This window comes from Microcaecilia unicolor, chromosome 2 (assembly GCF_901765095.1).
Source record: "Microcaecilia unicolor chromosome 2, aMicUni1.1, whole genome shotgun sequence".
Classification (NCBI taxonomy): Eukaryota; Metazoa; Chordata; class Amphibia; order Gymnophiona; family Siphonopidae; genus Microcaecilia; species Microcaecilia unicolor.
Window position 1 is genome coordinate 127,002,538 of NC_044032.1, and position 23,935 is coordinate 127,026,472.

Below are 23,935 nucleotides of genomic sequence, written 5' to 3' on the forward strand. Positions count from 1 at the left end.
GCATATAATGTCATGTGTGTGCAAAAATGACTTTATAAAATTACTCCCTTAATTTTAAAAAGGAAGAACATGCTAACATATGGAAATTAGAAAAAAAAACAAACAATTGTCAGGTTCAAAAGTTTGTATCAGACGTGGACATATTTTTAAAAGACCTTTTTTGGAAGCCCAGATAAAACATATTCTATGTATTAAACGTGGCCAAAAGAAATGGAGGAGTGGCCTAGTGGTTAGGGTGGTGGACTTTGGTCCTGGGGAACTGAGTTCGATTCCCACTTCAGGCACAGGCAGCTCCTTGTGACTCTGGGCAAGACACTTAATCCTCTATTGCCCCAGGTACAAATAAGAACCTGTATACAATACGTAAGCCGCATTGAGCCTGCCATGAATGGAAAAGCACGGGGTACAAATGTAACAAAAAAAAAAAAAAAAGAAGGAAGGCCAAACAGTTAGTGTGTTTTAATGATCAGGTGGAACAGGTGGTGAAAACCAAACGAGCATCTTTAAGAAAATGGAAATCAGACTGTAATGAAGAATATAGAGATTAACACAAGCACTGGAATATTACATGTAAAAAATGTATTTTGAGTATTTTCAACACACTCATAACTTTTTTTTTACTCTCTGGGGACAGATATCCCTATACGTGCAAGCTCATGAGCACTTTAGGCGACCGTCTAGGAGGACTGTCAGTCCAGTCACAATTTGCCCCTGAAGCAGGCACTAGGTGCCAAAACATGTTGAGCATATGGACTAATGTAAATGTTTTGGACCTAGTGACTCAACATAAGGTTGTTTTCAATTAATTAAAGAATTTTAAAAACATAGCTATGGGGTCACAGCCACTCCAGAAACAATGTTTGATGGTGATGATTCAGAGTGACTAAAATATATGACTGTAAATCTGACAAACTCAAAAGAATCAACAGGTCTGGATGGTAGTCATCCCAGCGCCCTGAACGAGCTTGAACATGAAATTGCTTATCTGTCATCAGGAAATATTTTTTCACAGAAAGGGTAATGGATGCCTGGAATGCTATTCCAAAAGAACTAGTGGCTAGCACCTAAGGAATTTGCCCCAGATATTCCGTGCCAGTGCCTGGATATGGCCTGGCATTAAATATCTGGGGCTAATTCTGTCTGTGGTGGTCAGGAATAGTGATATACTTGGAAGCATATAAAGTTTTATAGGAATTGTTATACTGCCTGCAATGGCAAAGAGTAGTAAGGGCCTCTTTTATCAAGCTGCACTAGTGTTCCCTGGTGTGGTAATGCCAACAAAGCCCATTCACTTTGAATGGGCTTTGTCAGCATTGTCATGCAAGAACCGCTAGCATGGCTTGATAAAAAGAGGCCCTTAAGTCCATTCTGGTTGATTTGTGGGTAAAATTGAAAAACATGTTTTGTTTGGATTCTCGGCAATCAAATTTATGGCCTTTTACCTCTGAAATATTGGGGAATCCTGAAGGAGCTATGCAGAAGTCCAATATACATTATAATGGGACATACTTCCTAGATTACAGATATACTCATAAATAAGTTAAGTGCCTAAAAGGACTTCCTTCTGCCACTGCAGGACAGTATAGTAATAAAGAACTTCATCTGAGTGACTACCTACAATAATACTAAATTACTTATTCCTTATTTCCTATATATTGATCTTTCTGGTTATGCTGAAGCAGTATTACTTTGATTACATATTTCCTCATCCCTTTGTATCTGACAAGTCCTGGTTAAAAGCAATACAAAAGAAAAATTTGGCTTACTGAAAGTACAATAAATTCAAGAAAATCATGAAATGACAGTAAATAAAGAGGCACTGCATGGCTAAGAACATTTTTACTTACCAGATGCAAATCTCTTCTTAATTAAGGAAAGTCTGTAGCCAGTGCCTGCAAGCTCAAGATCTATACCTGACAGGGTGCATCCTTCGCTAACAAACTGCACTGCAAGAGTTGTTGGTTTACTGGGTCCTTCTGAAAGATCAAACTTTGCCCTAAGAGATCCAGAACCTAAAAGAAATAAAATACTCTTTGCAAACACAGATCACAAATAGTATCATTTTGATGTCCCAAATAAGTCACATCAAATAAGATTATTATAACATTAAATTAATATGCTCTGAATTTTATATGGTACCTTAAGCTCAACAATATCAGCTATGTTTTTCACATACTGCTTTTTTGATGGTTCTTTCTTTGTGCAGTTTTATCTATAAACAGGTCACATATGTATGAAGGGCAAGTAGGCAGTTGCTGTCAGCATGTTTTAAAAAGACACATAGGTGCCTATGTGATTTTATAAAATATTAGAGGCAAAGCAGCAGAAATTGTAGCTAGACTGCAAATGGAATTGCAATTGCCTACTTGGAAACTGGTGTAAATGCTTGCATGCAAAGTACACACATACGTGCAGATTATATAAACAAAAATACAGTGGAGCGACTCAGTAATTATTCAGATCAAACCTCAAAATAAATATATAAGTATGTGAGAGAAGGTGCTCAGAATCTTATGGAAGGCTCAACCGAGTAGCTTCAATAGCTGATAACTTGAATTTCAATCATTGCACCTGCTTGAGCTGATACCAAATTACTGTCATATAACTATGTATAAAACTCACAAATGTCCACTTATCTGAGTCAAGTAAGTACAGTCCAGTGTTCAGGATATTCTTCAAAAAATGCTATAAACCACTGTGAAAAAGTGTCCAATCAATATCCAAATTGAAATTACTCCACGCTTCAATGTTTAATGCCAATGGTGTAGATAGTACAATGAAGCACTGATCTCTACACAGCACTGTGTTTCACTGAAGACATTTTCGGGAGATCAAACTAAACTAAACTAAATTCTATAAATTAAATGTACTTCAATATTGACTATACCTCACTACATAACTTCAGCAGCAATGGCTTACTTTTATGAATTATATCAAAAACATATTCAAATCTTCAAGGGATCAATTTGAAGCCCTCCGGAACTTACCCTCCCTATATGACAGATGCTCGCACATGCAAGGTAACTCCACTTATAACTCCTCCCACCTCTCTCCTATGTCACACTCCTAAGGCGTTTAACTATGCTGAAATTCAACAATAGCAATAAACTGACTGCCGTTCAATCTCTTTATTTAAACCTGTGAACATACGAGTAGCCATACTGGGTCAGACCAATGGTCCATCTAGCCCAGTATCCTGTTTTCCAAACAGTGGCCAAGACAGGTCACAAGTACCTGGCAGAAACCCAAATCGTGGCAACACTACCTACTACAAATCCCACGGCAAGACTATGGATTTTTCCTCCAAGAATTTGTCCAAACCTTTTTAAACCCAGATATGCTAACCGCTGTTACCACATTCTCTGGTAAAGAGTTCCAGAGCTTAACTATTCGTTGGGAAGCCAGGTGAAAATCGTTTTCTCCTCTTTATAGAGAAGCAATTTAGATATATCTCCTCTGCTAACATTAGTAACATGCAATAATACTGCAAAACGCAATTCACCTATGGAGTGTCGCGTCTCAAAGTCAGCACTCCACCAAGGGCGACTGCATATGCATATTAAGAATATGACATAAATGTTCCAGAAAGTATGCCCCTGCTCTAAGCGGTATATTGGGCAAACAAAATGAAAAATAAAGCTCTGCACTGCATTTATGTCATAATAGTAATGAGCACATGCAGGTGCCCTTGATAGAGCAATGGCTTGACGCTCAACACTCTGCAGGTGAATTGCATTTTGTAGTATTATTGCATGTTACTAATGTTAGTGGGGGAGATATATCTAAATTGCTTCTCTATAAAGAGCAGAAAATGATTTTCACCTGGCAAACAATAGTTCCCATAGGTTTAAATGAGATTGAATGGCAGTCAATTTAATAACCATTGTTGAATTTCAGCACAGATAAATGCCTTAGAAGTGTGATGTAGGAGAGAGGTGGGAGAGTTACAAGTGGAGTTACCGTGCATGTCTACTGTATAGGGAGGGTGAGCTCCAGTAGGCTCCAAACCAGATTGATCCCTTGAAGATTTAGATGTTTTTGATATAATTCATAAGAGTAAGCCATTGCTGCTTAAGTTATGTAGTGAGGTGTAGACAGTATTGAAGTACATTTAATTTATAGAATTTATTTTATTTTAGTCTGATCTCCTGAAGATGCTTTTGGTGAAACGCAGTGCTGTGGTAGAGATCAGTGCTTCATTATACTATTTACACCATTAGAATTAGACATTGACGCGTTATGGAGTAATTTGTTGCACTGTATTGGATGTTGATTTGGATATTGATTGGACACTTTTTCACAGTGCCGTTTCAATGGGGTTTCAGCAGTTTTCCAGCACTTTTTGAAGAATAGTTGATCATATAGTTATCAGCTCAAGCAGGTGCAATGATTGAATTTCAAGTTATCAGCTATTCAGGCTATTCAGCAGAGACTTCCATAAGATTCTGAGCACCTTCACTCACTTATTTTTCTATTTTGAGGTTTAATTTGAATAATTAGTGAGTCTCTTCATTCTATTTTTGTTATATAGATAAGGGAGTGATATTTTAATCTTACAATTTTCTGGTTTCAGGTTTTATAAACAACACACGAGTTCAGTCCAAAAGTTTACAGATAAAATTATTTACCTGTAACAGGTGTTCTCTGAGGACAGCAAGATGAACATTCTTACAACTGGTGACATCATACAATGGAGCGGAGCCCACATGGGAATGCTCACTAACCTGTTTAATATAACGTTTTAGAGCACTGCACTACTTATGTCTTCCTGCCAGCTATTGTCATGTAGGACCTAGTCAGTCTAGTATATAACTTACAGGATTCAACTCTAAGGGGAGGTGGACACGGATGTAAGAAAATTCATCTTACAGTTCTTGAAGGACACCTGTTACAAGTAAATAACTTTGTTTCTCCAAGGACAAGAAAATAGAATATTCTTACAACTGGGAATCCCTAGCTACCAGTCTGCCTTAAATAAAAAAAAATAGGGAACAATAACAATGTCCACAACAGGCAGGGCCAACAGAATTCTGAAACTGGAACAGCCAACTTGCTATTTTATTTTAAAGCAACCTGGATGGAAAGAAATGGACCTAATGGGATAAAGTTGTATTCTAGATTTCAAATAGATTCTGAAGGACTGTCTGACCATACTGACTGTTGTGTCAGGAGTCCTGTTCTAAACAGTAGTGAGATGTGAATGTGTCGATCGAATATCATGTTGCAGCTCTGCAAATCTCATCTACGGAGGCTCTCAAGTGGGCTGAGGCAGCCATAGCTTTGACATTATGAGCTGCATGACCCTCTAGGGACAGCCCAGCCTGGATATAAGCAAAGGAAATGCAGTTTGTTAGCCAACTAGAGTGTATTTGCCAATAGTATACCCATTCTATATGAGCTGAAATAAACAAAAAAGCTGGGTGAAATTTCTACAGGCTTGAGTCCACTACAGATAGAAGGCCAAGGCTCATTTGCAGACCAAAGTGTGAAGATACCTTCACCTTTTTGGAAATGCGGTCTGTGGAAAAATGCTGGCAGAACAACTGACTGGTTAAGGTGGGATTCCAACACTAACTTAAAAAGGAACTTAGGATGCATGTGCATCATTGTTGGAATGAGTGACAAAGATCCACTCTGTTGTTGAAAAACTTAGCATAAGGTGGATCAGCTACTAGGGCCTGGAGCTCATTGCTCCTGTAAGCTGAAGTGACCACCACCATAAATAGGACCTTCTAGATCAGGTACTTCATGTGACAGGTATCTATTGGCTCAAAGACGGATTCATCAGCCGTATTAACACGATATTGAGATCCCATAATACTGTCAGGGGTTTTAAGGGAGGCTTCAGTAGAAGCAAGCTCTCCATGAAACAAACTAAGGGCTGAGCAGAGATGAGTTTACCTTCTACCCTCATCCTCCCTGTCTCATCTGCCCGCAACCTCGGAGTCATCTTCGACTCCTCCCTCTCCTTCTCTATGCATATCCAGCAGATAGCCAAGACCTGTCGCTTCTTCCTCTATAACATTAGCAAAAGTCGCCCTTTCCTCTCTGAGCACACCACCCGAACTCTCATCCACTCTCTCATTACCTCTCGCCTCGACTACTGCAACCTACTCCTCACTGGCCTCCCACTTAGCCATCTATCCCCCCCTTCAGTCCGTTCAGAAATCTGCTGCACGTCTTATCTTCCGCCTGGACCGATATACTCATATCACCCCTCTCCTCAAGTCACTGCACTGGCTTCCGATTAGGTACCGCATACAGTTCAAGCTTCTCCTACTAACCTACAAATGCACTCGGATCTGCAGCCCCTCCCTACCTCTCTACCCTCATCTCCCCCTACGTTCCTACCCGTAACCTCCGCTCTCAAGACAAATCCCTCCTTTCAGTACCCTTCTCCACCACCGCCAACTCCAGGCTCCGCCCTTTCTGCCTCGCCTCACCCCATGCTTGGAATAAACTCCCTGAGCCCATTCGCCAGGCCCCCGCCCTGCCCATCTTCAAATCCTTGCTCAAAGCCCACCTCTTCAATGTCGCCTTCAGCACCTAACCACCATACCTCTATTCAGGAAATCTAGACTGCCCCAACTTGACATTTCGTCCTTTAGATTGTAAGCTTCTTTGTTAAACTGTACAGCGCTGCGTAACCCTAGTAGCGCTCTAGAAATATTAAGTAGTAGTAGTAAGTGCCAAATGCACTGAGGTGAACTCTACTGGAGTTGGATCTTGAGACCTGATTCTGATAGATGTGGAAAGTATTCAAGCAGTTTTTGTGTAGGATAGGAGAAGGATCTAGAGCTATGCCCTCTTCCATTTGAATCCATATAACGTCCTAGTGGAATCTCTTCTGGAAGCTAGCAGAATCTGAGATATGCTCTCCAGTAGGTTCAGAGAATCCACCACTACCCTCTCATCATCCACGCCATGAGAGCTGCAGACTGGAGGATGGGATGTAGAAGGGATCCCCTGTCTTGAGTGATGGGAGTTGGAAAGCGCTCCAAGGATCTTCAGAAGCAAGCTTTAGAAGAAGTGGGAACCAGATCTATCTCAGCCAATAAAGTGCGATCAGAATCATGGTTCCTTGGTCCTCCCTGAGTTGCAGAAGAGTTTTTGCTATGAGATACATTGGAAGATACATATACAGAATGAAAATACACATACAGAATGGAGATACACATCCTCAAATGGAGGAGAAAGGCATCCAAGGCTAGTCTGCTGTGTGATCCTAGTCTGGAACAGAACTGAGGGGCTTTCTTGTTGGAATGAGTGACAAAGATCCATCCACTCTCGAAATATCTTCTAGGCCATACCCACGTCCAAAGGCAATTTGTAAGGTAGCAGGACCTGACAGCCTGTCCACCAGACAATTGTCTTTCCCTGTCTGATATGTGGCTCTGACCGACATTCCTTGAAATACAGCCTACTTCCACATCCTGGCAAAGAAAAGTAAAACCCTGTGCTTTCCATCTTGTTGATGTAATACATTGCAACCTGATTGTCTGTTTGAATTAGAATAATGTTTAATGTTTATGTTTTATTAAAATTTACCATTTAATTGCACAGATCCCAGGTGTTTAAAATAAACAAATACAATATAATTTCAAAGAACTCAATCAAATCTGAAAGGAAAGCCTAAAATACTTATTCACCAACCAACCTCTGAAAGCCCTTAAAGCATTCCAGACTGCTCTGAGCTCTAGGACATTTATCTGCTTAAGTCTCTCCTGAGCAGACCACACACATCCTGGAGTGTGGAGCCCATCTACATGAGCTCCCAATCCCAGGTTGGATGCATTTGTTGTCAATGTCTTTTGAATTTGTAGAGTTTGGAAAGGTATTCCTCTGGCCAGACTGCAGTGAACTATCAACCAGGACAGAGACTTCTTGAGAGAGGATGTGACAGATATTACATCTTGCAGGTTCTGCATCTATTGGGAAGGCAAGGCCCTCTGAGCCTGCCTCAACTTGAGGTGTGTGCAATGGGAGTTACTGGACAGTAGATGCCATGTGGCTTAGCAATCTCAACATCTGCTGAGCTAATACTTGCTGACTCTGGTGCACTTCTGTAACTACTTAAGTCAGAGATTATATCCGTTGCTGAGTCGTGTTTAGCAGGGCTCCTATAAACTCCAATCGTTGGTTCGGACTGAGCTGGGAATTTGAATAATTTCTGACCAACCCTAGTAGCTCCAGCAGCCTAATGGCCATGCATACTGATTCTTTTGCCCCCTTCCTCCGATGTGCTCTTGACCAGCCAATTGTACAATTGGAGAAACATGTCCACCCCCCAGTCTGTGTGGGAATGCTATGGTGACTGCTAAATACTTTGTGAATACCCTTGGTGCTGACATGAGGCCAAACAGCAGTAAACTATACCGGAAGTGGTGTTTCCCTACTTGGAATCTGCCATACTTCTCGTGACTTGCATGTATCAGTATATTGGTATAAGAAACCTTCAAGACCACAGAGCACCGGTGTGTCGTATAAGCATTCTTCAAGTCCAATCTCCTTTTTAAATTATGTGAATCAGAGCGCTTAAGAAAACAATCCTGAACTTTTGTCTGGTCAGATATTTGTGCAGGGCCCTCAGGTCTACGATGGGACAAAAATCCCCCAGCCTTTTTTTGGGATCAGGAGGAAGTACTTGGAACACAATCCCTACTTCCCTCTTCAGGCCAGTGCAGTAGAACCTGTTCTACCAGGGGAAAGAGTTCCTTGGTAAGCAATTCCTGATGCTAAGAACTTAACCTTGATGCTCTCAGAGGACAATCTGAAGTTATAAATGGCCACACTGCATGGAAAAAAAATTCAGCCTCCCTTCTATCAGCAGTTATCCAGGATGGTTATGGGGATTGAAGATATGCTCCCCTGGAGCCAGACAAAAGCTCATCCCCTTCTTTTCACTGGGGAGCCAGCAGGGGCTTTGGGGTCCTCTGCTACCTTGGACAACATGGTCTCTGAGCTGAAGAGAGGGAGTGGGGAGCATACCTTTGAGAGTAGTAGGTCCTTGGCTACCCTCCACTAAAATACCTTCTGGATAAGGAGGAGAACTGGGAGTGGGCCTGTAGGGTGACTTAAGCATGTCCAAGTGCTCCTTGATGAGATTAGCAGCCTCTTGTAACTTTTTGCCACAAAGGTTATCTCCCTGGCATGGAATGCCCATCAGCATCTCCTGTACATCAAGCTTGTGGTCTGAAGCATGTGGCCAAGTGAGTCTGTGGATCCCAAGTCCCATTGTGGAGGCTCTGAAAGCCATAAGTGGAGGAGTGGCCTAGTGGTTAGGGTGGTGGACTTTGGTCCTGGGGAACTGAGGAACTGAGTTCAATTCCCACTTCAGGCACAGGCAGCTCCTTGTGACTCTGGGTAAGTCACTTAACCCTCCATTGCCCCATGTAAGCCGCATTGAGCCTGCCATGAGTAGGAAAGCGCGGGGTACAAATGTAACAAAACAAACATATTGAAAATATCATAGGTTGTCCTATGTATTTTCTGCACTCACACTATTCAGCTGCTAGCTGATGGAGCTCATCAACCCTCTTCCAGGAAGAGTGTCAGTAAACTCTACCATACTGCACACATTTCGCAAGTGCATGCTCATTAAGAGTTGGTAGGAAGTTATGCAGGATGTAAGCACAGCATTCTGGAAAACCTTTTCTCCAAAAGACCCCAAGGTCCTTGCCTCTCTTCCCAGGGGCACAGAGGGAGTATTCATACTCCTGGCCTTTCTGAGAAGAGATTTGACCACCATGGAATGTCAAGAAAGCTGGAGCTTCTTGAATTCTGGTTGCACAGGGCCTCGCACTCCCAGGGGCCCCACGGCAGCCTTAGCATCTCCCTCCTGCTCCCTGCTTCAGACATCATTGCCGTCTCCTGTTCTCAATCTAACCGCCTTGGTCAGCTCTCTCCTACTCCCTTTCGGCTCCCTGCAGCGCTGGCTTCTTCAATCCGGGCAGCCGGCAGCATCAGTGAAGTAAACACACTGCCTTCGGCAGCCCAGAAGCTTTCTCTCTGTTGCAATTTCCTGCCCCGTATAGGCAGGAACAGGGGCACAGCTAAGGGTGGGCTACTGGTGGCCCACCCAGTTACTTGGGCTACCCAGTTTCTCTTGATGCTCCAATCGGAGAGTCTTGGTTAGGCTGCAGTGGGAGTGCACATTGCACAGCTTTTCAGGAAATCTGCCATGGCGCAGCACTCAGCTCAGTAGGCAGCAACAACAGGAGCTCTCCAGTTCTACCTGGGATTTTGGGAAGACACAGGGAAGAACGGGGTCTGTGCCAGGGCCGGCGCAACCCAGTAAGCGTGGTAAGCATGGCATGGGGGCGCTGAACTCTGGAGGGTGACACAAGCCATGCTTACCGCCGCCGGGCAGCTCACAGTTCCAGTTCCAGCCCAAGCAGCAGGCAGCTCTCAGTCCCACCTCAGCTCCCCAATAACCTTCTTTTCATTCCTGCCGTCCTGTGTTTAAATCTTTTATTTTACCTCGTCACAGTGGCAGCAGTGAAAGCAGCAGGCTCGCCTCCAGCCTTCCCTTCCCTCTCAATGTCCCACCTTCCTCTGATGTAATTTCCTGCTTCCGCAAGGGCGGGATATTGGGAGGGAAGGGAAGGCTGGAGGCGAGCATGTTGCTTTCACTGCCACCGCTGCAACTTGAGGTAAAATAAAAGATTTAAACACAGGGCCGCAGAAATGAAAAGGGGGATGTTGCAGAGAAGAGGGCAGGTAGGTGGGGCTGGGGTTTGAACTGGAACTTGGGGACTGAATAGGGGGCAGGTGGGGGCTGAGGCAAGTCACGACATGGATGGGAGGGAAGGATAGGTGGCAAAGGAGAATCGATGGAGGGGAGAGCTGGGGAGAGAGGAGAAACGCTGGACATGGAGGGGAGGGCAGGGGAGAGGAGAGGAGAACTGCTGGACATGGATGGGAGGAGAGGGCAGGGGAGAGGAGAACTACTGGGCATGGAGGGATGGAAGGGGGCAAGGGAAAGAGGAGAATTGCTGGACACGGATGGATGGAGGGGAGGGCATGAGAGAGAGGAGAGTTGCTGGACACGGACGGATGGAGGGGAGGGCAGGAGAGAGAGAGGAGAGTTGCTGGACACAGATGGATGGAGGGGAGGGCAGGAGAGAGAGGAGAGTTGCTGGACACAGATGGATGGAGGGGAGGGCATGAGAGAGAGAGGAGAGTTGCTGGACACGGATGGATGGAGGGGAGGGCATGAGAGAGAGAGGAGAGTTGCTGGACATGGATGGATGGTGGGGATTGCATGAGAGAGAGGAGAATTGCTGGACACGGATGGATGGAGGGGAGGGCAGGAGAGAGAGGAGAGTTGCTAGGGATGGATGGATGGAGGGGAGGGCAGGAGAGAGAGGAGAGTTGCTAGGGATGGATGGAAGGGAGGGCAGGAGAGAGAGGAGAATTGCTAGGGATAGATGGATGGAGGGGAGGGCAGGAGAGAGGAGAATTGCTGGACATGGATGGATGGAGGGGAGGGCAGAAGAAATGCTGGACATGGATGGAGTGGAGGGCAGGGAAGAGAGGAGAAATGTTGGTCAGGGATGGAGGGAAGGAAAGACAGAGGAAGGAGATGCACACAGATGGAGGTGAAGGGAGAGAGAAGAAATTCTGGACATGGATGGAGGGGAGGGAAAACAGAGGAAGGAGATGCACATGGATGGAGGGAGGGGAGAGAGGAGAAATGGATTCCCCAACGGGCACAGGACCCAGCCAGCACACACAGAGTACAGTCTGCAGTGCTCTCTGAAAAACCAGCCACCACATGCACACACATTTTGGAAGCTCAAGCCCAGCTGCCCAGATAAAATATGTTTAAATGTACAGTGTAATGGTGGGGGTGGGTTCTTCACTGCCTAGGGAAAAAAGTTATATTTAATCAAACATACCTTTCCCCCCCTAAGCAGTGAAGAGCATACCACCACTCAGAAACCCACCAACGATAAATTTTAATGTTGTTAGGCTTCTGGGTGGGGATGGGGTGGGGGTGGGCTCAGTACCCAAGTTAAAATAATTAAAAAAGGTTCTATATTTTTTTTGTTGGTGGGTTCAACATAGCATTGCGAAGTCTGCTGAGTAAGCTTGGGAAGCACTTATGTAAGGTGGTTGTATGACTACTTTTAGGGGTTCACTTTGCTTTTTACCCCTATTAGCTTTTTGTACCCCTGACGTAGCCTGAGGGCGAAACGTGGCCACGTCGGGTAACCTTGTAATAAACCACTTCTTCTGTTACCCTCTTGTTCTACGTTTTGTCTTTTTTGATCTGCTTTTTTTCTTTTGGTTTGCTATTTCTGTGGCAGGTATTTGCCTTTTTTTGTTTTTGTCTGTTATATTGATGCAGGGCAGCTGTTGGGCAGACTACTTAGAAATCCAGCATCAAGTGCATTCTAAGGCAGTATTTTGTACTATCCCAAAGTAGAGAGGTGTGGTAGCCGTGTTAGTCCACTCTTAAAGGTAATCAATAGAAATCAAACAAAATAAAACATGGAAAATAAAATATGATATCTTTTTTTATTGGACATAACTTAATACATTTCTTGATTAGCTTTCGAAGGTTGCCCTTCTTCGTCAGATCGGAAATAAGCAAATGTGCTAGCTGACAGTATATATAAGTGAAGCATCCAAGCCTTTCATTGAGAGTGTAACAGGGTGGGTGGGAGGTATGCATGGGGACATCAAAGCATTCAATTGATAGTCTAACAGGATGGGTGTGGGTAGTTGAGGGGAGGGTGATAAACAGAGAAATACAAGAAACTATACTCATACCTATATGAACAATGTCCACCCATATTAGTTCTGGGCCCACCCAAAATGTCAGGTCTGGCTATGCCACTGGGCGGGACGCTACAACAGAGGGAGAGCTTCTGGGGCAACCGAAGGCAGTGTGCTTACCTCACTGACGCTACCGGCGGCCCTGAAAATTGAAGGCAGCAGCGCTGCGAGCCAGAACTAAAGGAGTGGGTAGGAGAGAGCTGAAGGCAGTTAGATTGAGATGGCCGCTGAAGCCCATGAGGTTGGTCTCCCTTTTCCTCTCCTCCGCACACCTCTCATCCCCTTACCCAAACAAAGCAAGCAAATCTATGAGCTGCTCTATCCACGTTGTTGTTCTTTATTGTTGGTAGCATTTTTATTGGACTTCACATATTTTCAAAGTTGCTGGCTTGTGTAGCGTATGGATGTACACAGAGGAAGTACTGGTATTAGTTCTAAAACGTAATCATTGTGTCATTTGGAGGGGCTGGTTTATAGGGACTCACTCTAGTCTGATGTCTTCACCTAGTAAAGGGCCACCAAAACAGACATTATGAGTATCAGGTGCTTAACAATCAGACTTACTATAAGTACAGTTTAGAGAAATCATTAATTAGATTGAGACCTGGGAGCATTTAACATATTTTTTTCCCATGCCTACATCAAAAGAAAAAGATGGCATGTGGAACTTGCTCCTTTTGCTTTGTGGAATGCAGTGGTATATTATAAAAATGTACTTGCTCCCTTTTACTACTATTTCACAGAGAAGGTATTGAATAATGAGGGAAGGGTTTCCTTCCTATAGAACCGTCCAGAGTCAGTCTAAATGTGCCAACATTGTCCAGTTCAGAACACCATTAGCCGCCAAGTTCATACAATGTTAATTATGTTCAGTGGAAAATAAATCTGTTGGCTCAGGCTGCTTGCTATGTGAATATTTAATCACTGTTTCATTACTGCTACCAAGTATTACATATTAAGGGCATTTGTTTTAATTCATTTATCCAGTCCTTACACATTCACATGGCTTTGCTTTTTAAACCCAAAGGTTTCCTATGATAGTATTGTGCTTATTTGAATTAGGTTTTCTGTACAAGTTTTGCTTGATTTGTCTTTATTTGAAATAAAAAAAATTTAAACCACACCTTGTCAACAAGGAGTGTGGCTAAGTGGGGGGTGTGGTTATGTGGGGGCAAGTGCGGGGTGTGGCTATGTGGGGACAAGGGTGGGGCTGAGTGGGGGCCCCACCAAACTGGTCTGCATAGGGCCCCGCAACTGCTAAGACTGGCCCTGTGTACAGAGAGGGGGATCTCCTACATTTTCATCTGAACCAACTTAAGAATTCTGCGCATGGTCACATCTTCCTGTGTGTGTGTGTGTGTGTGGAGGGGGGGGGGGGGGGGGGGGGCTAAGGACAAAGTGTGTAGCACTACAATCAAGCACTATTCTACATTATGAACCTGACTTTTCACAGACTTGGGCCATGTCAGTTTCCCTACAGAGGCTTGTTCCTGTAATAGGCCTCAAGAACACTGCTGACACATCAAGGCTAACAGAGGCAAAGCAACTGTTCACAACAACTTTTGTCTACTGTTCTGGGGAACTTCATGGACAAGAGAAAAACACCTAAGACATAAAGAGCTGGGTCCTTGGGTCCCCAAAGACACAACATTGGTAAACACCAAACTCAGTCTTTGGTCATAATGACATCAATTTCTATGGGAAAGGTATAAAAAGGATACAAAATAAACAATGGTTGATCTGGCTGTTATCTGGGGCACTTCACATGACAGTTGCTATTAGCCTGCCCGAGTTAGCCACATGATAAAGGCTCATTAAAGATATGTGGCCCCTCTGATGAATGCTTACCTGCCTAAGTAGAGCTACCATCTACTGACCAGCCTGAGTTCTCTGCTGCTGCCTTGCCTGATCGTGAGGTGAAACCAACTTGCCAGCCTCTGTCTTCAGTCCCTGACTTCCTATGGATCCAGTGTTCATGAGTGTTACCTGTCAGGTTGAATTGCTTTCGCCTTAATGCTTGGGGTGTCAGGTGTCCTACAAACTTTAGGACTAGGGTAGTGTGCGTTATCTTTGCCTTGACAGGTATATTAAATCATTGTTCTACCATCATTGTGGGTAATTCTGCATAATATTTGCAGCCATTATCTAAACAGCTTTTCTATTTTTCTAATACCTGAGCCTTGTGTTCTTTCCTCTCATTGTTTATAATTTGGACTTCTGAATTTGGATTGAATGAGTAGGAAGTTTGTGATCTAATCCCAGAGTGCTAAATTACTATTATATGTCACATTTGTACTTCCCTCTCTTTACCTGACCTCTAACGGGCCATGTTAATTGTGATTAGTTCTCACGGGGGGGGGGGGGGGGGGGGGGTGAGTGTCACCAAACCTGATGAGAATGTCCAATGTTTCTGCCCTGGTCTCATCTTCAAGTTTCCAACTCAAATGGGACAGACTTGGCCATCTCCCTTACAAAATCAAAGAAAGAGCGCTCCTCAGGGGGAAATTCCATCATACAGCGGGGAGGGATCTGAAGGAAGATTAAGGAACCCCTCTTCCAAGAAGATGTAGGGCATCTCTCATTTTAACAGAGGAAATATACCCTAAACAGTTTGCAGGAATTGCTTTAACACCTATACTTAAGAAAATAGGAGGGGATATGACAATAGTAGATAATTTTAGACCAACAGCAAGCATTCCATGGATGGCAAAGCTTCTTGAATTTATCCTGAATATACAATTTTCAGATTTTCTATCTACATTTCCATATTTGCATTCCTCACAACACGGGTTTCGCTCACTGCTGATTACATTAGTCACCAAAGTAAGGAAATATTTAGCTATAGAGAGAAATATTATACTTCTACAATTTGATATATCTGCAGCGTTTGACATTGTAGATCATGAACTATTGTTGTACAGATTGACTGAGATGGTGATTGTGGGCTCAGTTCTGAATTGGTTTTCAGATTTCTTAAAATATAGAACATACATTGTCATTAAGAAGACAACAATCTTCTAGTTGGTTGTCAAAATGTGGAGTTCCGCAGGGGTCGTCCCTTTCACAACTGTTCAATGTTTTTTTAAAGCTCTGTTGGGAAACATCTACAGACATTAAACATTTTCTCCCTGAGTTATGCAGATGATAATTTTGTACTCTGTTCAGGTTCAAATACTCTAGATCAGTGATGGCAAACCTTTCAGAGACCGAGTGCCCAAACAGCAACCCAAAATCTAATTATTTATCGCAAAGTGCCAACAGGGCAATTTAACCTGAATAACAGCAACGTGGGTTTTAAACTGGTTCTAGCCAGTTTAGAACGCAAGTATTAAACCGAGGACATGCACAAAAGGGCATTTTCCTGTCACAGTAGCAGCCAACGAAAATGGTATGCAAATGACCAAATTAGTATTAAAATACTAATCCGATGTGATGCACTACCATTTTCCGAGGAAGTTACGGTGGAAAACCTAACGGGAGGTCTGCACCTCCCATTAGGTTTTTCTCGTTGGGGCTGTTGCCCTCCCGCTCGCCCTCCCTCCCAGCACCAGGCAGGCCTCCCTCCCTCCCAGCACCAGGCATGCATGCATGCCTCCCTCCCAGCACCAGGCAAGCCCTCTGAGCAACAGGCAGGCCAGCCACCCTCCCTCCGAGCAAAAGGCCACCCTCCCTCTGAGCACAAAGCCTCCTGCCCGCCCTCCTTCCCTCTGAGCACCAGGGCCCCCCTCTGAAATTTAAAAGTCATACCTGGTCGGGGTTAAGGCGGCGTCGGCAGTGAAAAGCGTGCTGGCTCGGTGCGCTTTCAGTCTTCCCTTCTGTCTCTCAAGCTCTGGTCCTGCCCTTGCAAAAACAGGAAATGAGGGCGGGACCAGAGCTTGAGAGACAGAAGGGTAGGCTGAAGGCGCGCCGAGCCAGCGCTTTTCACTGCCGCTGCAACCCCAAGCAGGTATGACTTTTATTCGGAGGGGGGCTGGAACTGGCTGAGGCGACGGCGCGCGTGCCCTCTTTGGCACGCGCGCCATAGGTTCGCCATCACTGCTCTAGATGATACTAAACAGAGTGCACAGCATCTGATTGCCGTGGTAGAAGATCAGGCAAAATCTAATTTTTTTTAATTGAACTACATTGTTATGGTTTGGCAATCAAAAACAAGCCTTGATGGCTAGTATAGTTTTAAATTCTGGAGTTACCCTTAAATCTGAAGATAAATCAAGGGTTCTTGGAGTTAGTTTAGACTCCAATTTAACTTCTGATCATCAGATAATACTTTAGTCAAAAGATTATTTTGTACATTGCGTCAACTTAGATTTATTAGATCTTCTTTAAGCCCCATTATTTTTAGAATCAGTGCACAAGCAGTTTTACTCCCTCATCAGGATTATTGTAATTCAATGTATTGTTCTCTTACATTGAAGCACAGAAAAGAGGCTTCAACTGTTTCAAAACACAAAAGCTTGGCTGATTTTTGATGTGGGGAAATAGTCAGAAGCTACCCCATTATTAAATGAATTACCTTTAAGCATTAGATCAGAGCTTCCCAAACTGGGTTGGGACCCCAAATGGGTCACAAAACCCATGTTTGGGGTTGCGACTTGGGTAGGCTCTTCACAGGTGCACCACTATTCTGCACCTCCGGGGGAGGGTAGGGGGGGTTGGCCATAATCACTGCTACAAAAAATTGATAAGCACTGCATTAGATTTTCATGTGTATAATCAAAAATTAAAAAGCAACTGTCAAGCTCAAACTATGAGGTCCATACCAACAGTATTCAGCACCATATCAAGGGCTGTGCAAGCAACATAGCTGCCCAAGGCACAAAATTGTTCTCCCAGTTCACCATCTCTGTTCATTGGTAGTAGTGAAGTGGGTGGGGTGGGGAACACCAGTGGGCAAGTTGCACAGGGTGCAACTATAGCTCAGTATGGTTCTGATCAAATTGGCTGGAACTTTCAGAAGCAAAAAACATCAGGGACTCAGCCATTTTACAATTCGTACTTATTTACCTCCATTTTCAGATTTTTCTGAAATACTGGTTAATTTCCATAAAGCTTTCATTTGTTCTGCATTCCTACAAAATAAAATCCAATATCGCATTTAGTAAGTTATTTTTACATGGACAACACTACGAAAAATAAATCTACTCATTTTTTAAAATATCTTTGGTCCAGTATTCAAAAGCACTTATCTGGGTAGAAGAACTATGAGCCAGTCAACAATTTTCAGAGGCATTAACTGAATACCGATGGAAATTATTACAGATCATCTCAGCACTTTCCGGATAGCACTGGTCCAGTCTGTAGGCAAAGTTACAGCAGTTCCTAGAGTTATCCATTTAGTGCCAATATTCAGTTTGCTAAATAGATAACTATCTGGTACACTTAGGACAGCCAAAAAGCTGTCCTCTTTATTCCATTAGCTACTCAAATAGTGAGCTGAATATCACCACTATCTAGAGAGCGCCAGCACTTTTCACACCATCCGCATATTCAGCTCTAGACATTATCCAGAAACCAACAGTGAATATCCAGATTTGATTTAACTGTGGTGTTTGAAATAAAAATAAATAAATAAAAAGCTGATCGTCCCAGCTAATCATTAACCAAAATATGGGGGCCCTTTTACTAAGGCGCGGTAGGCCTAACATGGGCCTACTGCATTGTAAAAGGGCAATACCGTGGGATGTGGTGAGGTGTCCCGCAGTAGTTTGGCCAGCGGCGCACTGCGCACACTACTCATGTCGTAAAAAAAAATATTTTTTATTTTTTGCCATGGAAGGTTTGTCTGGGGGCAGAGAGTATGCATGCCTGTGCTAATCAGGCAGCGAAGGCACATTACTGCGTGCTACCTGATTAGTGCAGGAATAGCATGAAAGTCTTTACTGCCTCCTAAATAGGTGGCGATAAGGGCCCCTGGCGGTAACGGCCATGCAATAATGGGAAAATTAGCATGTGGCCATTAAAAAAAAACAAACCCGACTGCTGCTATTTTCCCCCACACGTTAATCGCAGCACCAGCTACTTTCTAGCACACCTTATAAAAGGACCCCTATATCTTTATAACTGCTCTATTTAATGTTATGTAAAAAAAAAAAAAGCAATGTAAATATTACCATATACATAACCTCTGGTGATTCAAATGGGGAAAAAAATATCAAATGCACTCTAATGGGCCATGTTTTAAAAATTAATAAAATGCAAAGATTTATAATTTGTTAAACTCTTTTACAATACAAATGGGGCTAATATAGGCTGATCTCCTCAAAGAATAAAGCGAATGCTACATACCTGTAGAAGGTATTCTCCGAGGACAGCAGGCTGATTGTTCTCACTGATGGGTGACGTCCACGGCAGCCCCTCCAATCGGAAACTTCACTAGCAAAGGCCTTTGCTAGTCCTCGCGCGCCGATGCGCACCGCGCATGCGCGGCCGTCTTCCCACCCGAACCGGCTCGTGTTCGTCAGTCCCATATGTAGCAAGACAAAACAAGGGAAGACAACTCCAAAGGGGAGGCGGGCGGGTTTGTGAGAACAATCAGCCTGCTGTCCTCGGAGAATACCTTCTACAGGTATGTAGCATTCGCTTTCTCCGAGGACAAGCAGGCTGCTTGTTCTCACTGATGGGGTATCCCTAGCCCCCAGGCTCACTCAAAACAAGAAACATGGTCAATTGGGCCTCGCAACGGCGAGGACATAACTGAGATTGACCTAACAATTTATCCAACTAACTGAGAGTGTAGCCTGGAACAGAATAAAAATGGGCCTAGGGGGGTGGAGTTGGATTCTAAACCCCGAACAGATTCTGAAGCACTGACTGCCCGAACCGACTGTCGCATCGGGTATCCTGCTGCAGGCAGTAATGAGATGTGAATGTGTGGACAGATGACCACGTTGCAGCTTTGCAGATCTCTTCAATAGAGGCTGACTTCAAGTGGGCCACTGACGCAGCCATGGCTCTAACATTATGAGCCGTGACATGACCCTCAAGAGCCAGCCCAGCCTGGGCGTAAGTGAAGGAAATGCAATCTGCTAGCCAACTGGATATGGTGCGTTTCCCCACAGCCACTCCCCTCCTGTTGGGATCAAAAGAAACAAACAATTGGGTGGACTGTCTGTTGGGCTGTGTCCGCTCCAGATAGAAGGCCAATGCTCTTTTGCAGTCCAATGTGTGCAGCTGACGTTCAGCAGGGCAGGAATGAGGACGGGGAAAGAATGTTGGCAGGACAATTGACTGGTTCAGATGGAACTCCGACACAACCTTTGGCAAGAACTTAGGGTGAGTGCGGAGGACTACTCTGTTATGATGAAATTTGGTGTAAGGGGCCTGGGCTACCATGGCCTGAAGCTCACTGACTCTACGAGCTGAAGTAACTGCCACCAAGAAAATGACCTTCCAGGTCAAGTACTTCAGATGGAAGGAGTTCAGTGGCTCAAAAGGAGGTTTCATCAGCTGGGTGAGAACGACATTGAGATCCCATGACACTGTAGGAGGCTTGACGGGGGGCTTTGACAAAAGCAAACCTCTCATGAAGCGAACAACTAAAGGCTGTCCTGAGATCGGCTTACCTTCCACACGGTAATGGTATGCACTGATTGCACTAAGGTGAACCCTTACAGAGTTGGTCTTGAGACCAGACTCAGAAAAGTGCAGAAGGTATTCAAGCAGGGTCTGTGTAGGACAAGAGCGAGGATCTAGGGCCTTGCTGTCACACCAGACAGCAAACCTCCTCCATAGAAAGAAGTAACTCCTCTTAGTGGAATCTTTCCTGGAAGCAAGCAAGATATGGGAGACACCCTCTGACAGACCCAAAGAGGCAAAGTCTACGCTCTCAACATCCAGGCCGTGAGAGCCAGAGACTGGAGGTTGGGATGCAGAAGCGCCCCTTCGTCCTGTGTGATGAGGGTCGGAAAACACTCCAATCTCCACGGTTCTTCGGAGGATAAGTCCAGAAGAAGAGGGAACCAGATCTGACGCGGCCAAAAGGGAGCAATCAGAATCATGGTGCCTCGGTCTTGCTTGAGTTTCAACAAAGTCTTCCCGACCAGAGGTATGGGAGGATAAGCATACAGCAGACCTTCCCCCCAGTTCAGGAGGAAGGCATCCGATGCCAGTCTGCCGTGGGCCTGAAGCCTGGAACAGAACTGAGGGACCTTGTGGTTGACTCGAGATGCAAAGAGATCTACCAAGGGGGTGCCCCACACCTGGAAGATCTGGCGCACCACTCGGGAGTTGAGCGACCACACGTGAGGTTGCATAATCCTGCTTAACCTGTCGGCCAGACTGTTGTTTACGCCTGCCAGGTATGTGGCCTGGAGCACCATGCCGTGATGGCGAGCCCACAGCCACATGCTGACGGCTTCCTGACACAGGGGGCGAGATCCAGTGCCCCCCTGCTTGTTGATGTAATACATGGCAACCTGGTTGTCTGTCTGAATTTGGATAATTTGGTGGGACAGCCGATCTCTGAAAGCCTTCAGAGCGTTCCAGACCGCTCGTAACTCCAGAAGATTGATCTGCAGATCGCGTTCCTGGAGGGACCAGCTTCCCTGGGGTGTGAAGCCCATCGACATGAGCTCCCCACCCCAGGAGAGACGCATCCGTAGTCAGCACTTTTTGTGGCTGAGGAATTTGGAAAGGACGTCCCAGAGTCAGATTGGACCAAATCGTCCACCAATACAGGGATTTGAGAAAACTCGTGGACAGGTGGATTACGTCTTCTAGATCCCCAGTAGCCTGAAACCACTGGGAAGCTAGGGTCCATTGAGCAGATCGCATGTGAAGACGAGCCATGGGAGTCACATGGACAGTGAAGGCCATGTGGCCCAGCAATCTCAACATCTGCTGAGCTGTGATCTGCTGGGATGCTCGCACCCGCGAGACGAGGGACAACAAGTTGTTGGCCCTCGTCTCTGGGAGATAGGCACGAGCCGTCCGAGAATCCAGCAGAGCTCCTATGAATTCGAGTCTCTGTACTGGGAGGAGATGAGACTTTGGGTAATTTATCACAAACCCCAGTAGCTCCAGGAGGTGAATAGTCATCTGCATGAACTGTAGAGCTCCTGCCTCGGATGTGTTCTTCACCAGCCAATCGTCGAGATAGGGGAACACATGCACTCCCAGCCTGCGAAGCGCCGCTGCTACTACAGCCAAGCACTTCGTGAACACTCTGGGCGCAGAGGCGAGCCCAAAGGGTAGCACTCAGTACTGGAAGTGACGTGTGCCCAGCTGAAATCGTAGATACTGTCTGTGAGCTGGCAGTATCGGGATGTGCGTGTAGGCGTCCTTTAAGTCCAGAGAGCATAGCCAATCGTTTTCCTGAATCATGGGGAGAAGGGTGCCCAGGGAAAGCATCCTGAACTTTTCCTTGACCAGATATTTGTTCAGGGCCCTTAGGTCTAGGATGGGACGCATCCCCCCTGTTTTCTTTTCCACAAGGAAGTACCTGGAATAGAATCCCAGCCCTTCTTGCCCGGATGGCACGGGCTCGACCGCATTGGCGCTGAGAAGGGCGGAGAGTTCCTCTGCAAGTACCTGCTTGTGCTGGAAGCTGTAAGACTGAGCTCCCGGTGTCTGCGCATCACCACATCTTGAGCAGTGGCCCTGGACGCAACATCAAAGGTGTCATACACCCCTCTGGCCAGGAATTTTCTGCACGCCTTCAGCTGCCTGACCACCTCCTGAAATGGCTTGGCTTGCTCAGGAGGGAGCTTGTCCACCAAGCCCGCCAACTGCCGCACATTGTTCCGCATGTGTATGCTCGTGTAGAGCTGGTAAGACTGAATTTTGGCCACGAGCATAGAGGAATGGTAGGCCTTCCTCCCAAAGGAGTCTAAGGTTCTAGAGTCTTTGCCCGGGGGCGCCGAAGCATGCTCTCTAGAACTCTTAGCCTTCTTTAGGCCCAAATCCACAACTCCAGAGTCATGAGGCAACTGAGTGGGCATCAGCTCTGGGTCCCCATGGATCCGGTACTGGGACTCGATCTTCTTGGGAATGTGGGGATTACTTAAAGGCTTGGTCCAGTTCGCCAGCAATGTCTTTATTAGGACATGATGCATGGGTACTGTGGACGCTTCCTTAGGTGGAGAAGGATAGGCCAGGAGCTCAAACATTTCAGCCCTGGGCTCGTCCTCCACAACCACCGGGAAGGGGATGGCCGTAGACATCTCCCGGACAAAGGCCGCAAAAGACAGACTCTCGGGAGGAGAAAGCTGCCTTTCAGGGGAGGGAGTGGGATCAGAAGGAAGGCCATCAGACTCCTTCGTCAGAGAAATATCTGATGTCCTCCTCCTCCTCCCACGAGGCCTCACCATCGGTATCAGACACAAGTTCACGAACCTGTGTCTGAAGCCATGCCCGGCTCGACTCCGTGGAACCACGGCCACGGTGGGAGCGTCGAGAGGTAGACACCCTCGCCCGCACCGGCGAAGCTCCCTCTGCCGACGTCGTCGGGGAGCCTTCCTGGGAGGCGACCGCAGTCGGTACCGCAAGCGGCACCGATGTCGGAGACCTCACCCCGGGCAAGGGGCCAGCTGGCGCCTCACTCAACGGTACCGGTGGCGCAAGCATCCCTGGTACCGGAGGGGAAGGGCGCAACAGCTCTCCCAGGATCTCTGGGAGAATGGCCCGGAGACTCTCGTGCAGGGTGGCTGTGGAGAAAGACATGAAAGCCGATGCAGGTGTCGAAGTCAGAGTCTGTTCCGGGCGTGGAGGCTGTTCTGGGCTGTCCAAGGTGGAGTGCATCGACACCTCCTGAACAGAGGGTGAGCGGTCCTCCCGGTGCCGATGCCTACTGGGTGCCGACTCCCTCGGCGACCCAGAGCTCTCGGTACCGATGCGGGAAGGAGACCGGTGTCGATGCTTCTTTGACTTTTTCAAACGAAGCATGTCACCGGAGCTTCCCGGTACCGACGAGGAGGACGTAGAATCCAGCAGTCACTTCCTCGGGGCCGAGGCCGAAGAAGGTCGGTCTCGGGGGGGCTGTACCGCAAGAGCCCTCAGGGTAGGGGGAGACCCACCCGAAGGCTCACCGCCTCCAGCAGGGGAATGGACAGCCCTCACCTGCACTCCAGTCGAAGCACCACCGTCCGACGACATCAGCACTAGTGGAGGTCCCGGTACTACCGACGCCGACGCAGCCTTCCGATGTCTCGGCCCC

At 45.9% G+C, this 23,935-nt stretch overlaps 1 protein-coding gene across 3 annotated transcripts in view; it reads right to left on the reverse strand.

The window, feature by feature from the left end:
• FCHO2 (FCH and mu domain containing endocytic adaptor 2) overlaps nucleotides 1-23,935 on the reverse strand; it is a 458,555-nt gene that overhangs the window by 27,205 nt on the left and 407,415 nt on the right. For all 3 annotated transcript variants that reach the window (XM_030193298.1, XM_030193297.1, XM_030193296.1), the window contains 2 exons: nucleotides 17,788-17,852; nucleotides 1,848-2,012 (listed from right to left, as the gene is read on the reverse strand). In XM_030193298.1, the coding sequence (XP_030049158.1) occupies nucleotides 1,848-2,012; nucleotides 17,788-17,852 (230 nt within the window). The remainder of the gene's footprint in view (nucleotides 1-1,847; nucleotides 2,013-17,787; nucleotides 17,853-23,935) is intronic.